The 17,793-nt window shown below is 38.2% G+C and overlaps 1 protein-coding gene across 3 annotated transcripts in view; it reads right to left on the bottom strand.

The window, feature by feature from the left end:
- Positions 1-17,793, bottom strand: part of CCDC149 (coiled-coil domain containing 149) — a 53,838-nt gene that overhangs the window by 9,425 nt on the left and 26,620 nt on the right. For 2 of the 3 annotated variants that reach the window (XM_071556696.1, XM_071556695.1), the window contains exons 5-11: positions 16,279-16,395; positions 14,665-14,837; positions 13,157-13,229; positions 11,777-11,861; positions 10,379-10,523; positions 4,211-4,287; positions 2,803-2,835 (exon numbers count right to left, since the gene is read on the bottom strand). In XM_071556696.1, the coding sequence (XP_071412797.1) occupies positions 2,803-2,835; positions 4,211-4,287; positions 10,379-10,523; positions 11,777-11,861; positions 13,157-13,229; positions 14,665-14,837; positions 16,279-16,395 (703 nt within the window). The remainder of the gene's footprint in view (positions 1-2,802; positions 2,836-4,210; positions 4,288-10,378; positions 10,524-11,776; positions 11,862-13,156; positions 13,230-14,664; positions 14,838-16,278; positions 16,396-17,793) is intronic. The other variant, XM_071556698.1, reaches the window with a different exon arrangement.

Genomic DNA, 17,793 nt, shown 5'->3' with positions numbered 1-17,793 from the left:
CAAGATCAGCTAAGTGTGGTGTTTGTGTGGCCTCCAGAACAACTGTCAGCCGATAAGTAATGGCTGGGGAGGCAGCAAACTACTGCCCTATTTATCTCCAGGAGAATGGACATTTATGTAACAACCACTTCTCCCTTCCAAATCTGTTTGCACATTTCACCTTAATGCAATATCCTAAATCTAATCATCCATCCAAGACAAAGACTTGCAAAAGAGCACCAGGTCAGGAGATACCCAGAATAAATCCAGCTCTGAGAAAGTTCTGGTACCTAGTAAGAATTGATAAAAGTCAAGCTGTTCCCACAGAGTCTAACCAGACTACCACAATCCCTGACTAGTTTTGAAGGCATTGGCTGCAAATACCTTGATCCTGAAGGTATTATTGATGTTTTTATATCCTTACCATGGTGGACAATACATTGCAGCAATATCAATGCAATTAATGCTTTTGGAACATGAATCTTGTCAAGCTTTGAACCCCCTGTCAAGCATGCATCAGAATTCTGCCTTTGCCACTGTCAGTAATAAAGACCAATATTAACTAACAGCAAAGAGGAGAACCTCCCCCACCCAGGGAAAGGCAAAACTAATTAAAAACAAATATGATGGATATTTCAAAATGCAAAAGCCCCTACATGAATGTACTTCCCTGTAACAGTGAAGGAATTCTGTGTTGGAAGAACTAGTGATATGAAAACACCCAACAGATATTCCCACCAGTCAAAAGCAGCCACATATTCAAAAAGATACAAAAGAATCCAACAGAGGAAGTAAAAAGATGATGGATAAAAAAACTGAGAGGAGGTTTTAATAGGAAAGTAGAAAGCAGAGTACTTTTTCTTTTCCTTTTTTCTTATTATTTAATAAAAAAAGTAAAGCTGGAGCTGAAGTCCCTGAAGATTGCAAGACAAGCTTCAAAAAAGATATTTCTTGACTTCTAGCCAGCATTTACACAGTAAACACACTTACTTTCATATTTTTCTCTGAAAACTAACCTAGTTACAGAAAATAAAGCTAAGCTCAGTATCCACACATCTTAACAACAGACGTGACCCAAAGAGTCTGATGCATATTTATTTATTAACAGCAACTCAAATCCATTCCTGAAGGAGGGACTGCTACACAACATTGTGTGAATCATGATCTGAAGTTGGATTACACACAAGGAATTTCAACTAGCTGCTGTGTAAATTCAATTTCATACCTTACATAGCTTCATGTTCCTCTAATGAATTTTTCAAGGACTTTAGTGAAAAGTATACAGATTCGAAAATACATAGGAGTTTTCAGTAGTAGTAATTTTTTCCCTTTCTTTTTCCAGGGTTGGCACCTGTGCTGCACCCCACACTGCTGTAACAGGCTCCAGCCACAGCAGCTGCTGAGCCCATTAACTCCCCCTTGGCCCTGCTCTGCGCTGATTACTGCAGAGCAAGAGGCAGCGCCGGAACTCTCTTATCATCCCACACAGAAAAAGGCTGAGTCATGGCTTGTTCTTTTCTTACACTTTTTTTCAGTGGAAATCTGGAATTTTCTGGAAATAATATATTTAAAAAATACAGAATTACTTCTCTGAATGTCTAGTGACATCACATTGCGAGAGGAATAAGTTGGTGTTCACTATGCACTATTACTGAATACATTTAACATACTATGAGTGTGTATCTGAACCACAATGTACTCAAAACAAAAGCAAAGAATTAAATGTTTATGTGAACATCACATTCTCTGCTTCCTTTTCAACACAAGCAGATTCATAAAAAGAAAATCAAAGCCAAATCTATGCCCAAGCTTGCTTTCTTTTCAGCAAAGAAAACAAACCTCACAAGAGATTTGCTTAATTAAAGCCCATTTTCCAAGCAAGGGACTCTAAAGTCTGTGGTAGGCAGAACTTCTACAGAAAATGAAATATGCTAGTGGTTTCACCTTTTCAAAAACTAGATAAGCACTTCCTCTTGATTTAGCTTCCCCATAGTTCATTCATGCATTTCCAAAAAGCAGATGACAAATATGCCACCTGACAAAACCCAGCAACATTCAAGACCTTTCTTCAAGAGGATTGAGTATATGAACACCATTTGGAAGATATTATTATCATGGTGACAGTGGATGATATAAATGTTATATGAACAATGATGTCTAAGTAGGAACATTAACTTTAGATTAAACCCCTGCAATTTATAATGTGCATTTTTTTCACTGCTAGAGTGAACACCAGCTTTTATCTGCATTTTGTTTCAATGGCGGAAAGTTCCACTCACAACAATATAATATTTTTTGCTCTGGATTTAAGACTGACTCTCTGTGTTCAGCTCCTCACCCAAGCCAACATTCAGCTGTAGAATTCACTGTGGTATTTATTCCCAAACTATTTGTTACACACTGCTGTTTTATGGAGTGGAAGCTTTACATGCCCGGAAAACTGGTGACCCACCAGGTGTTGCGATGCTCTTTCTGACCATCTCGGGATTAGAGTGCACTTGGAAACAAAAGTGCACTTCTGATTTAAAAGGCAATCAACAAATCTACAAACCTTGGGGCTCAACAGAACTTGCAATCCAGTGTAAAATTCCTTTAGAACTTTTAAGATCATCCTCTCTTACTATTTTCCTTAATGTAAATGAATTGTCGTGTAGAGGAGCCTCTATTTCTCATGTGGTCATCTAACTCATTTGACTGAACATCTTAATCTGCTGGATAGAAAAATGTTCAGATAATTTCCATTTCCATTTATTTACATGCAGTGACAATATTTAACGTACTGCTAAAATCAGTTACTAAAAATAGACGTTAAGCAGAACCTACTCCCAAATCCCACTGAGACATTGTAGCTCAGGCCTTCAGGCAGCAAAAGAAAGGAAGGAAAGAGACAGTTGTTATTGTATAAACATTAATTTGTTGTCTTACCGACACAGATCAACAATGGTGCAAGAAGTTCCCACTTCCATTTTTGAAAATACATTTTGCAAAGATTAGAAACACTGCATTTATTAGTGTAAAAGTTTCACAGAACACTATTTTTGCAAAACAAAACAAACAAACCCCTACAGTACTTTGAGTCAGGGAGTTTATGATACACATTTGTACAATGTGCAAAACTGCTTTAGCAAGGCCTTAGACAAATATTTCACCTGAACCTTTTGGAGAATTTGGAGAATGTGGGGAGGGACAAATGCAGTAAAGCACGCTATGCATGTTAGGTGACTGACTGAGGAGTAATCCATGGAAACAAATTTGGGATCTGTAGTTCTGGAAAGAGTCAAGAAGAGAGCCAGTTCCAGAAAGGCGATTGAGAATGCCTGCAATGGGCAAGCTGAGGTGGAAACATCAATCAGCCCAACAGCTGAACAGCAGAGGTTTGTCACAAGGGCTCTTCAGCTCTGTCAAATGTTTTCTTCTAGATGTGCAGGTTAGGTGGGAAAAACGCAGAGGCAAAAAACTGCAAGCCTAAACCACACTCTCTCCCACCCCCAGCAGCACTGATAGGAAGCTGTTAACAACAAAGCCTAATGATGCAAACTCCAACAATGGAGCAGCATAATTTACAGTGGTTAAAGAAGACACAATTAAGTGTAATGGGAAGAAAAGAAGCAAAAAGTAAATGTGAATTAAATATTGCACATTTCCTAACAACGAGGTCTATTAAGAAGCAGATTAATCTCCCATTACTTGAGTAATTCAAACCCAAATATAATACTTAAGACACTACAGGGAATAAGTCTGTTCTGGAGAGATGGACTAGAAAATTTAGGACCATCTACATTTCCAGTTTCTAAGAGTTTATGATTATACAAAAAGACATTTAAAAAATAGTGGGAAAAATCCATGGAAGTTACAAGAAGCACAAAATTAATAAATAAAGTTAGTTGAAAAATGTAAGGGCCAATAAACCTGTGTAACATTTTATATGATGTTCAACTAAAATAGTTCCTTTTTGTTTTGCTTGCAGTCTACAGAAATAATTTGATTATTCCCAATATTTTTTTCTAGTAGTTCATGTTTTTTTCAATATGTATTTGACTTAAGAGTTAAAAAGTCTAGTGATTCTTGGCTTCAACTTAATATTATTAGATACTTTTAATTTTATAAATGTGCTGAAAAGAACATTTGCAAAATAACTGTCATTAAAAAAATTGTAGCCAAACTTCTCTTAAATGCAATAATACCTTTGAAATCTATGCAATGCAAGCTATTCTCTTGAATTTTTACTAACCTGGAAGACTCCACAAGCCAGCAATTTCCAAAGTTCTTAATTTTTTCTCCAGTTCTGCCACTCGATTACCTAGAATTCTTCAAGAAAAAGAATAGTTGTTATAACAAGGTAACCAAAGCACAATTGCTCCCATGGTTTCAGTTGAATCTTTCAACTAACACAGTAAATCTGTATACAGTCATCTCTTTTCACTAATGGCAATGCACAACCTCTCCTAGAGTTAAAAGAAAATACCTGTCTGATCTGTCCCATGGTTAAAAAAGAAAAGGCCTAGGATGTACTGGACATTCAACCTTTGCCCTTCAGTAAGGACAAAGAATAGCAACTCAAATATTTCTATCTCCTTGCCTGCAAATATCACTTTATTTTCTCTATAGCTAAAACCAGAAGGTAAAAGCTACACAGACAAAATATGGAAAACCAAAGACAACATCTAGATTGATTATGAAGTTCCAAGACACAATTTTGGCCTAGTGCTTTATTCAGAAAGGTTTCTCTATCACTAAGATTGCTTAAAATGGGAAGGAACATTTTTTCCACTACACGTTGTTTGTTTTCTTTTTAACGTTGAAGTGTTTTTTACTTTACAGAAAAGCTTCAAGCTCTTTCATGCCTTTATCACCCACTCTTAGTTTTCACTGCATTCCTTGGGTCATCTCTTCTTTTGTATCTGATTTCATACACAAATACTATTTGCAGTTAGCTCTCCTGCAGGATTTAACTTTTAGTCTTAATTCTCTCCCCAGATCAAATGAGAGATTTTTATCTTGCAAAGAAAGCTCTTTTCTCCAATGAATTTTTGAAAGTGTTTCACAGGCACAGCAAGTCTCCCAGAGTCAGAAGTCTTTAAATAAATCCCAAACAATACTCAACAGGGTGAGAAACCTTGATGAGGCAGCAATTCTAAACACGACAGCAGAGATCATGGACACCAAGTTTTACTCATCAAATTACAGCAGCAGGATAAGTCAGTTAAATTTGAACTGAATGCTGAGAAACAGCATATCACAACACAGCAAGGCAATAGTATCTTCCCATGCACACCAGAGCTGTGTAATCCTGCACTGGAGCTCTCCAGCGAGGGCTTTATGTGCAGACATTTGAGCACACTGGGAATGTCATTACTGACAAGATGGCAGATTCTGGGAAGGATGTAAAGAACAGCAAACCCAGCAAATATCAAAAGGGGCTAGAAAAATTGATTAACAAGGACTAAGTATTTTTGAAATCTCTACTGAGTGTGCTCTGAGATGACAAAATAAAAGCCTGTAAGTATTTTAAAGATTACAAAAATATCAAAATGAGAGACAGAACGTAAAACAGAAAGAGAAAGCTTATAATAAACATCAAAGAAAGCACTAGAGGTACAGAGGTGCATCAACTAAAAAGCAAACAGTACATCACATTCAAAAGCAGGAGAGAAACATTTGGAAGCAGTTGTGTTTATCTCCCCATTGAAACTCAGCAATCCAGTATGTTACAAAGGTTATGATGGATCTATTACTGTCTTCTCCAAATAAAAGCAAAATTATTCAAGTCTAGATTTCACTTTCAGAATGTTTCCATCTGGTATGAAAGACTCAGCCCTAATAACTCTCTGTTCATATGCCAGAGTGTGTCCTGACATCCTGCAACTGTGCTCTGCAGTACCACACAGCAGCTGACCACAAAAGGCACAGAGCAGCTCTCAGTGAGCTCCACCTGGATCACAGGAGCCCATTCTCACCTTCCTGCCTAAGGCCTCACCAAGGGTCAGCTGGAGCACGTCTCAGAGGGGCAGGGAACAGAGAAATATGATGCAAGACTTCTTCCACATCATATTCGCTCAGGCAGGGAACTCACAAAACAACACTGATTTAGCTAATGATTGTCACCACAAACAAGTCAGAAGTTCATAAGGTCTGCCAGGAAAATAAAAAATCCTTATTATTTTAATAAGTATTTCGCCAGTAGTTTCACTGCAGAAAACAGCAGGGAATGCTGCCCTCCCTGCCAGCTAGCCATACCACAGAAGGAAATTCAACTCTCTACATCAAGTTATTGCTACTGCTCCTGTTATTCAGGCAATAACAGCAAAGTCACTTTTCTTTGGCTTCTCTTAAATTTTGTAATTGATTTATCAGCTGTATCACACTATTTCTAAAGGTTTTGGAGAAAATATACCCTGATAATACCCACTGGATCCTCAGAAGAGGTGCTGAGCTATTTTTTAACCTTTGTTGGAGGCTGTCACATGTAAGGATCATTCTGCGTCTTGGAACAATGGTTGGCAAAAGCAGAGGACAATACTTAACCCCACTCCTTTCATTCAGGAAGAGAGCAAAATACACTCAGTGATGAGTATGATTCTGGTTTTCTTCAAAAAACTGTACAGGTATGGGAGAAATAAAGCCTGAATAAAACTGCAAGTTCTTATGGAAACTATTTTTGAAAGAAATGGCCAAGCAATTCTGAACACAATGTGGTTTATTGCATTTCTTCCTTTCCCCTCTGACTTCCAGATAATTTACCACTTCCATATGTGCTGTGGGAAGACTGAACTGTGGTGGCCTGGGTAGGCTGCATGAGTTCGTAGCATCCAATTCCCTAAACTGTTCTTTTGCTATCTCTACACAGAGTGCACCAGATCCTTCAACTAAACCAGAAGAATCATGGCATGGACACAGGCGCTGATTGCTGTTTCCATTGTCCTCTGGTCATGTGTTTAGTACAACAAAGGAGTCAGTCTAAACCTCCCTCCAGGATAAGATTTTACAGAAATCTGTTCATGTAACAGCAGCAATGCTCCACCTGACTCTGGAAGCTCCACTCTGGCTCTCCCATGGTTTCCAAAAGACATGGCCATAATCTGCAGGGAGCTGCGGTGATTTACAGCACCTGAACTCCATTCCCATCACTTCCAGTTTAGATCTTGCTACGTAAGACATACACTCCCATACAGGTACAATCACCTCAACGCCTGTAAATAGGATTGTCACAGTCACATATCTAGCTCTATATATCACACGGAAACATATACTCAAGTTACAGACTGACACAATCCTTTTTGTAATTTTGGTCATGAACGAGCTTGCCCAAGCTAGAAATGTTAAAATTAGGGCAACATGTCTAACCAGCAGTGCAGCTTCTACACTGATTTGGCTTGTGTAGGTGCTGGTAATTTCAGGACCAAATTGCACTAAAAAGAATATTTAATAAATGGTTTATTGCTGGCAGAATAGAAAAGGATTTTTATCCACTTGCTAGGCAGGGTTAGGACTGTTTGATTTTGCATTTATGTAACTGTTTAATCTTGCCACACACTACTGCATATAGAATTAATTTACAATTGCCTTTTCAAATTAAGCTAATGGACTTGTGAGGAAAAACACAGGATGTTCCTTAAACTTAGCATTAGTTGCTACCAACCACCTGGGAAAAAAGATCTGTTCTCTTCCCAAACAACCTTTTTTTTTCTGAAAACTAGGGCTAAAAAAGATAAAAGCTGGATTTAGCCTACTTGTTCCTAGGCACATACTCCCACAGCTCCTTTTATCATGCCACATCTTTAGAAGAGCAGCAGTAATAACAGTGTGTCTTTTCCAGGAACAAGTGGCAATGGATGTTTTTAACAACAGTGTAAGAGCAGAAAGGCAACTTGAACAGCACATCCAAATTCTAATCCACGTTATAAAAACACAGTCTTGTTATTGTTTCAGTTAATCAGAAAGCGTCAACTCTCAATCTGCAAGCAAAAAAGTTTAGACTTTACGTTAATTGTATGGAGGAAAGTAAGTTTCTGCAGTCAGAAAAGTGTCATTTATTGATGTTAGAATGACTACTAGGTCAAACAACTATCAAATAACAAAAGCAGAACTTCTTCCCTGAACAAAACAATCACCCCAAAATCTCAAGTTCTTTACCCAATAAATCTCACTTTCTTCAAATAACAATCTCCAAGTCTAACTATGTCCTCCAAACATGCTCTTTGTGCAGGGAAAGACTTCTACCTTGTGATTTATGTAAACCTTTGGTCATTACAATTCTTTCTAGCCCTACATCCTTCTCAACTTCCTACTTTGAATGGAGAAATGTCTTCCACAAAAGAATGCATCTTCTACTAGTACCAGTTAATGAACCTGTCCATTTAACTCATGCACTGACCACACTCTCACCTCTAAACTTCTCCAACAAGTGGGCAGTTTCTTCCCCATTTTCAGAAGTCAGAAGTCTTTCTTTTTAACCTTTTTTACCGTGACAAGTAAGTGTCCCCATTAAGCAGCTAATGAATCTCAAATAAAGAATGTCTCTTCTTTTTTACCTTGTTTTTTTTATTATGTCTAAGGCATTTCTACTTGTAGTGGTTCCCATTCCTCCTAGCTCCTTAAAAACTTCTTTAATTTCAACTAAAGCCAAAGGTGACAAAAAGAATCACCATACCACATAGCAGTGTTTTTGAGGCTCTTTGCTCAATTTGACCAGGATTTATCCTTCTTTTTTCCTTCCCCTAAAGCATCCTGAACTGCCTACAGCACTACAGTTCTGAGTGAACTTGTGACCTCGGACAGATGTGGACTGTCACTTCTCTCTTAGACCTGATCTTCTGTTGGGCACAGAATTCTAGTTTGTGCATATATCCCACCTCTACTCTCATGGCTCTATGTGACCAACTGGGCATGAAGACAAAAGAACTGTATCGCCTCATGAAGGCTTGTCTCAAGAAAATCCATACTGAGTAGCTGAAAGCAGAGGCAGTGGTATCAGAAAGGGAAGCCATCGTCACAATGAGAGCTGCAAGAGACTGCATATGATCAGAGAGACATACAAAATTATGAAAGAACCTTTCAAAAAAAGAAAGAGTATGCAAAATAGAACACCAGGTAGTGATACAGTGTCAGGATGTAAAGCAAAGATTGGGGATACCTCGAATTAACAAAAGTTTTCTCTGAATGTCCTCCTTCTGATGTTACATTAGCAGCGAGAAGGAAGTAAGCAGGTGTTACCCCTTCCTTGGCACTGCTCAGGGCAGGAACTTCTCTTGCATCACACAACACACAGACAAGAACTGACTGAGTTGCCATCAAATAGATCTGGGCTACATTTTTACCACTTTAAAATCCCTTGAGCTGATTAGGCATTTTCTATCTGTCTCAGTAGCTACAAACTGCTCCTTTGCTTCTGTTGCCACATCGCTAAGAATTATGCAATGGAGTCAGCCTACTATCTAAGTTATCAATTTTCAAAAGGAATGATCTATTCTAGAGCAATACAGTTTACTCTGGTACTACTCCTTCCTTTCATGAAAGATGTCTGTCTGTTGCTGGCATCTGGTCCTGATGTGCTTTTGAGAAGCCTGAATAACCTCTGATTACCAGTAGTGACTCAGGATTAAAAAAAAAAAAAGCCAAAAAAAGAAGGAGAAACTGAGCACAAAATCAAGGAACACTTCCTAGCTCTGATTTTCATATACTGGATAAGGACAATAATATCAGAATGTCAGAAAATGTGTCAAAATTATAATATTCTGCCATTATAGGAACTGTGCAAGCCACAAAGAATTCTACTGATGAGCAGAAGAGCTAAGAGTAAACAAACTCTCCTTGAAAGTTCAGCTCAGATTTAAAAAAAACATATATATAGTAGCAATCCAACAGTGTTTATCTCCTTCAACTTTTGGTTGAGTAACAATAGGAACAACAGCTATCACTTGTATGACACAGGCTGCTAGCTTGAGACAAATATTACATTAACCTTTTCAGACCCTTTTCTAGGTGCAACACTTACTAGCCCCACCAGTGTAAATTTAAAAATTCCTACATTAACAACCAGTTACCATAAATCTTCTCCTTTACTTCAAGGATGCCCTTCCTCCTTGCTGCTTTTCTTTAGCCATCCCTACAGACGTCCTGTTAGAAGTCTCACTTGTGATATTATGGTTTGTCTTCAGTCTGAGCAGCAAACCAATCCTTGCCTAGCAGAGGCAGACAGGTCTCTGTCAATCTCAGACTTCACTTTGAAAATGTAATTTTTATCTAGTTATGTAGCCATCTTAAATACTTAAGAATCCACCAATTAACCATGACGATGAATTTTCTGTGCAAATATATCTTCCTTCGCTGTTCCCTGAAACTCCCCCCAAACTATAATTTTTCAATAGCTTTTGTTTTACTTAGAAGTCATGCCACCTACTTGTTGGTTTGCCTTTGGTGTTGTATGATCATGTTTTTTTCATGGATGGTTTCCAGCAATGCAGTGGCCAATGATTTGAGATCTGAAATGGACTGTGGTGTGGCTGGTAGGCTACATCCATGATCCTCCGACAACAACTCTTGCACTGTAATGTTAAAAACACAAATGAGTGTTGGCTGCTCAATGCACAGAGATGTAACACAAACATTGACCAGTATTAAAGGATTATTCTCAACACTTAAATGAATAAATACACTTTTCCTTCAATTAACAAAGTCAAAAGGTCGGAAATATAATTTCCAGCTGGCATAAAGATGGTGGCTTTCCAAGCTGATTGTTATTCCACAGTAACAGACAGAACAAGTATAGGCAGACATATCTTACATTAACTCAATTCTGCTTTTGGAAGATTATTTGTGTTCAGAAGGAAAAAAAAAATTATTCTTTTACAGATGTACAGATTGGTACAAACTTGTCATTTCATTCCCGCTTACATTAAAACCAAATCCCACAAGGAAGCTTTTATATTACTTTTTAGAATTACTATATCCTTCATGTTATTTAAGAGTGATGTGAAAATATAGTCACCCATGAGCTCTTCTGCAGCTTAGAGTCTGTATACCTCTCAGCCACATCAGGGAGTATCATTAAATTCTGTAACTAGAATCTGATTGTCCCTTTGTATATTTATGCAAGTACATGGAGAAGAGGACAAAAGAGAAGTGAAAACCAGAAAAATGCATTAAAACCTACCATGACACTTTACTACTGATCTTGTGTGTGTGTGTGTGTGTGTGTGTGTGTGTGTGTGAATGAACATACCTACACCTAAAAAGTAGGGTACAAGGTATATGGTTTGGCTCAAAGAATTTTCTCTTCCCCTTTTTTCCTAATCTTGATATTTTCTGTGAAACAGGGAAAAGAGATTACTCCATTTTGCTGTCCATGAAGAAACCCAGGGCACAAGGACTTCTTGTAAAACATCTGAATACAAAAGCTTTCAAGAACAGTAACAGAAAAACACAACTTAGGGCCCTCCTACTCTACCAACCAGTCTATTTTCATTGGAATGTGAATTGTGACTGCCATTGTTAGCAGAGCAAAGAGATGAATAAAGGGTCAAAGTTGCAGAGGGGGGTTAGAGAGTAAAGAAAATATTTGGTAAAACTGATAGGGGAGAGAATGAAGGGCAAAAGAATTAACAAAAGAAGAAGCAGTAATCAAGAGGCAAATTTTATACTGTCACGTCCACTAAGACAAGAATTAGCACATAATAATAAACAGGGAGAAACAAGAGAGCTTTTGGCTTGACAGGTGAGGAAAGCGTTACTGAAGTTAAGAGGCAAGATGAAAGGAATTCAATGAGATATGCAACACCAAGCTGCATTTATGCAATACCTTGCTTTGCAGAAAGGACTCCAGTCAGAGCACTGCTACTGGATCTACTATGAGTCTTTGAATTTTTTCGTCTCTCTAGGGCATTCTAGGGAAACAATAAATATCTTATTTAGAAAAACAGTAGCCAACAAATCCTGTCATTAGGAGAAAAGAATCTGGAATTTTGGTCTCAGAACAACTCTGCAGAGCCCAGAGCTTACATCCATAGTATGGGGGGTGACTCTCCTAGAGTATTATTCTTCAGCCAAAACAGCCTTTGCAGTGTTACAAGGATTCATCCTGTCTCATCACAATCACTTTACTGTAATCTCTCCCACCCACTCCCCACAATGCACTGTTAAGACTTGCCTATTTTTCAGTAATCTGGTGAGTGCTAGTGAAGATAGTGCAGTATCCCGTGGAGAATACCAGTCGGAAACAAAATCAGACTTTTCCCAGCATTTCTTTGGAAAGACTTCAAAGGGAAACCTCAAATTCCTCTACCAGAGTTTCTAGAAGCCCTTTTAGTAGCAAATATTGACTTTCAGGAATTAAAAGCAGAATGATCTTGCTACAGAAGTCCACCTCTTTCCAACACAGTTCAGTGAAACCCACTAGACCACCAGGGAGCTCAGTTCTCACCAATAACTCATACTCCAAGAAACCCAAGTTGTAAGCATGAACAGATGCTGATGTGAAGTTGGTACTTTGAGGAGCTTTGCTCATGCACAAAAAGCAATCAGTGCTGTGACAGCTTTATAGCAACCTAAATGAAGTCCTACTGATAATCCTAAGACTATCCTTCTCTGCTCTGACAAGCAGCAGGCTCTCCTCTCCCATTCCCCAAAATCACGTGCAGAAGAAAATAAAAGGGCTTAGCTTCAGGGAAGGGCAAAACTCAGGCCTGAAGGTTTCACGTAAAACAGCACATGCCTCAACCCAGGAATGGAAGCACAGTGAAGGCTTAGTGATCATTAAAATACATGAAGAAACAGCGCGGCCATTATGGGACAGGGAGACAAGATCTTGTGAGGGCAGTACAGCTGCAGTCAGTCACCACACACTCCATGAGCTGCTACTTTGCACCTACCAGCTGGCTGGAAGGCTGATCACCTGCCCCCCAGCGGGAGGTGGGTTCCCCCACAGAACTTAAAAAGGAGATATTTCATTAATTTTTAAAAATACTGATAATGGGTATCCCTCTGTACCACCATCAGCTAAGAAGCCTATAAGGAAGACTGAGCATGTAATATATATTCATACTAATATTGTCAGAATGTCAGTGGTGGATTTTTCTTTCAAGACATAAATTTGTTCTTTAAATACACATAACATGAAAATGAACACTAACTTCCATGAATAATGAAGAACAGTTTAGATGATACACTGAGAGGATCTCACCTTATATTTAGTAATACTAGACTTAAGAAGGTTGACTTCCTCTTGAAGTTGTTTTAATCTCTCTTGAAGATACCTGAAAAAGAAATGTAATCCTGTACTTCATGTTACCTTCAAGTACTGCCTCAAGCAGTCTTCTTTACTACTTGGCATTCCTCTCTTTGAACTATTGAGTTCTTTTCCCTCTGCTGTTCTGTGAGGGATAAAATAACAAAATCTTACTGCTCTTGACCCCATAAAACTTTAAGTAGGGAAACAAATTGCATCAGAACAGGAGGCTGCCCTCCTGTTAGATTTGTCAAGCATGCTGCACAACTGTTTTATATCAGTCCTCAGGTTTCTGGGGAGGAGAACTAAAAAGAATATATTTATGTCTAGAGCAAGCAGTCTGGAAGCATTTATGTGTGTCCTCTGTACTTGAAGGTCTGTGAGATGGACACATGAAGATTTGTATATATGTCAACAAAAGACTCAGCTATGCAGAACCTTTGCATTGCAATATCCATCACTTACTTGGCACTTCTCATTCGCAATCACAAAGTAGAAAATTTAACAGTATAGCTGAAAAATGGTACACAGTTAAATGAAACAGTATAGTTCTTCTTGATAGAGTTTATATACTTGGATTAGACAGCTATTTCTACATACAAAAATATCTTTTTTATTTATAAAGGGTTTATAAATGTCCTCTTTCACATAGTGCAATTGTAACTGTATTAGGGTTTGTGACAATTTAAATATTTTAGAGAAAAAAATTTCACACTACTTTCAGGGGAGCAGGGAACTTAAATTGATACAGAACTCTGCAGGCCACATGAAACTGAAAAAAACCCCTGAAGTTGCTTGGAAGAAGTAATGTCTTTTGTATTAGACTTTCTTACCTGAAGCACAAGTCTGTAAATGGAAAGTGTCTTATAAGTTCTAGTCCACTTTAAGGTAAATGTTGACATTAAGGGGGGTCCCAGCTATGGCTCTGTCAGTGACTCCTCTCTGTCATCCTTAGTGGAGACCATAAACACATTTTTTCCCCAAGGAAGTGGCAAGAATACAAGGGTGATTTCACTAGCAGTTTCTGTTGGTAAATCCCTCCCTACTGACCACATCTCCCTGTGGTGGAAACTATGTCTGAAAGTGTACCCAAAGTTCCTGTTTTCAATCCAAGATTAGCCCGTTACAGCTCATTATGAGTTTCTCAAGACATAAATTTTTAACATTCTTGCTTTTGGTGCCATTCAGTGACGGAAATAAAAAGGTTTGCACTTCTCTTCCTTCTCTGTGTTTAGCTCTATGTGGGAACATCACTGACGTGTCTGTAGCCAAATACAACATCGGTAATTTTATGCAGCCTAACTTTCTCAATATTATTTGATGCTTAGTTACAGTACAAACAAAACAAACTACCAAAACCTCTTAAGCTGTTCTCTTGGATATAATTTCTTCAAAGTTTAGTTGTGACTGACTTCCTGATGCTGCTATTTCTAAGGAAACAGTGGGGTTTGCAATGCACTCACCTGTTCTCCATACATAGAGCATCTACGTCAATGATACGGTTTTCATGCCCTCCTAAGACGTGATTCAGCTCTTGGTTAAGTCTGTCAGACTTATCTTGGTAAAAGGAGCGTTCCTCTTTCACATCCTGTAATTCATCCAGTGCAGCCTGAAGATCATATCTCAGAGTCTCAATCTGAGAAGAAAGGAGAGTTGTATCACTCTTTTGAAGTTTAAACAAAAGATTACATAGCAACCAACCTGAAAACAGCAACAAGCACATTTTGAACAGGATTGATTTTGGACAGTCAGAAGTCTTTTCAAAGGTCATACCCCCAGGTACTTTCAGTCTATTTTAGTAATATGTCATTAATTTGAAGTTAAGTAACTTTACTGGTTAGATTTGTTTTATGAAATTTCTAGAAAACAACTAAAATGTAGCAGCAAGAAAAACCTCAATCCCCACTATAACTCTCCTACAAACATATTAAGTTTGTTTTAGCATATAATTTCTAGTACTCCAGAAATTAATTCAACTGCTTAAGAACCTGTCAGATTTGGAAAATGAAGAAAACGTCTATAAGTGGGAATTTATACTAATTATGGGACTTGAGCAAGGAAGTTCCACAGAATAGGAAGAAGAAATGAGAAAGTACAAAATAAGCCAGCATGGAGGCAATAGGGTGAGCTTTGCTATTAAGTACAAGAGTGAAGAAGTGCAGTATGAAAGAAACTTAAGGACAAAGAGATTCAAACTTCCAAGGAGATGAAACTGTGAGTGTGAGAAAAGTCTGCAATGAATTCCTAAGCCTCCACCCACATCTCAGAAAACATGGATAACCCAGGAAGGACAACACCCCACCATATATAAAAATAGGCCAGGTGATGAACAGAAAGAGTGCAAGACTGGGAACAGAATTAGCGGAGAGGATTCCCCTGGAAGACCACCAACAGCCTTTCTGGCAGGGCAAAATGGTGTTTCAGTTGAGTGAAGACTGAAAAACCAGAAATAAGCACCTCTCCTGGATCACAGAATGGCTCATGCAGGGTGGAACTGATACTGGTAGGAATGTGTGGGAACAACAGAGAACACAACGGCCCCAAACTGTTCAGAAACTTATGCATTCATATTAGGCAAAGAGTCTTATGAATTGGATGCTGCATGGTACAGAGTATTAATACAGACTTGAAGTAGGGAAAAGAGATCTGATTCAAGAATTTTTCAAAAGGAGAGGAGACTAACAACACTTCTACAAAAAAATTTGATTCAAAGAGTCTCTTTAGGAGGTATATATATCAGCCACTGCATACTGTGTTGAATACTTGTAACAGTTTTCACTAAAGGTCCCTTTCATTGACAATATTCAACTGCAACAAGTTGTTGCTGGACATTATTAAAAAAAAAAAAAGGAGAATCAACAACCTAGAGAAGGAATTCCTGAGATTAGAGACTCACTCTAATCATGCATGCATATTTAAATTAGTGCTCAATAAGGACTATTTAAGTAAAAATCCCAACACTTTCCCCACTATTTGTAATGTTAATCAGCTACCAGTCCTTCAAATACAATAAGTAATTTACTTGCTACTGCACTAGCTCTGCAAAACATGACACTCTATGTCCATTTAATTATTACCTGTTCTCGAGCCTTCTCCAGTTGCTGAACAAGGTCCTCCCGTTCGTGTGCTGCAAAGTGGCGAGCCCCAACTTCATCATCTCCAAGTCTTTGCTTTGCTATGGTCATTCGGAGGAGCTGCCATGACAGAAACAGAATTCAGTAAGCAAGCGAACACAGGCTGCAGAAGCAGAGGACATCTGTATTAGAAAGAGTAAAGCTGTCATAGACTTCAGCTCTTCCAGGCCAAACAGTTGGTGTTATTTAAACCAGAGGCAATCTTCTGAGCTGAGGGCTCAATCCTGTGAAATCTCAGTGAAAAATTCCAGTTGAATGGTCAAAGCACCAATAGGAACTGAATCAGATCCTACAACAACAGTCACCAGAGTATACAAATGATCAAAGACCAAGTAAACACAGACACATGGTCAGTGTTTTTCAGGAGTGACAGGAACTAATTCCAGTCAGAGAAATACCAGAAAGCCCTTTTCATATGTATTATTTTATTTATATTAAAATCCTGTGCAGCAGAGAACTCTTTCTAGTTAATAAAAAAAATCATGAAGTGGCTTGCCCAGCTTCATTTTACTGATACCACTTAAAAACCCCTCTGTGCTACATCAGTGCAGAATTAGTATTAACAGTTGCTAATACATTTGCTTATGCATTAGTTTTTTAATCCACTCACAAAAGTTAATTCATGTCAAAAACAAAAAATGGGCCAACAAAAAAAAAGACAACTGTAATGCTCGAAGAGCTAATGAACTTATGAGCTTTGTCACTGCTGAAAACGGTCTAACTTGAATGAATACACATTTACATTCAATATTCAAAGCAAAAAGCAATGCTCTTTCAAGAACTATGAAGTATTAAACCCCCATCTATAAGGTATTCAGTATTTACAGCTGTTTCTACTGAGTACAACTAGGCAAAAGTGTTGTCTCCCCATGGCCTCATTGGTAGGAGCTCCACAGAGACTAGAGAAACCCACCACAATAACCAGCCTGACTTCCTCTGTATCTTTGACTGCACCAAGGAATTAATGTACATCATTATATTGCAGAGTTACAAAAAAATCAATCTTCTGAAGTAGAGGATTGTACATTAAAATCTGTCTTTGGTATTTATGGGATGTCAGTCACCATGGCTGCAACGTGCCAATTAAAATCCTGCTGATGCAAGACAGACTACCAAAATCATCCTCCTCACTTATTTGAGATCCGGTTCAGTGCAAGTCACTGAAGCCAGTACAACATGTTCTGATAAGCAGTTCACTTGTTCAGGGGAAGCTATGGCTGCAAAAGTAACTTGTTTTGGCAAACTACATTTCCCTATCCCCACAGGAAAAATACAAACCACTGCACAGTTAGTAAGGCTGAATAGATCCTAGGAGATATAACTCCTATTAATTTCTTCATCAAAACAAGTTAAGTCAAAAAGGCAACTAGCAAATCCTGAAATGGCTTCATAGCTACTGGATTGGGTTTCTTTTAAATGCTAAAAGGCTGATGAACAAAAGGTGTGGTAACATGATTT

The sequence above is a fragment of the Pithys albifrons genome, chromosome 5 (assembly GCF_047495875.1).
Source record: "Pithys albifrons albifrons isolate INPA30051 chromosome 5, PitAlb_v1, whole genome shotgun sequence".
Taxonomy (NCBI): domain Eukaryota; kingdom Metazoa; phylum Chordata; class Aves; order Passeriformes; family Thamnophilidae; genus Pithys; species Pithys albifrons.
This window is presented reverse-complemented; position numbering and strand designations above follow the sequence as displayed.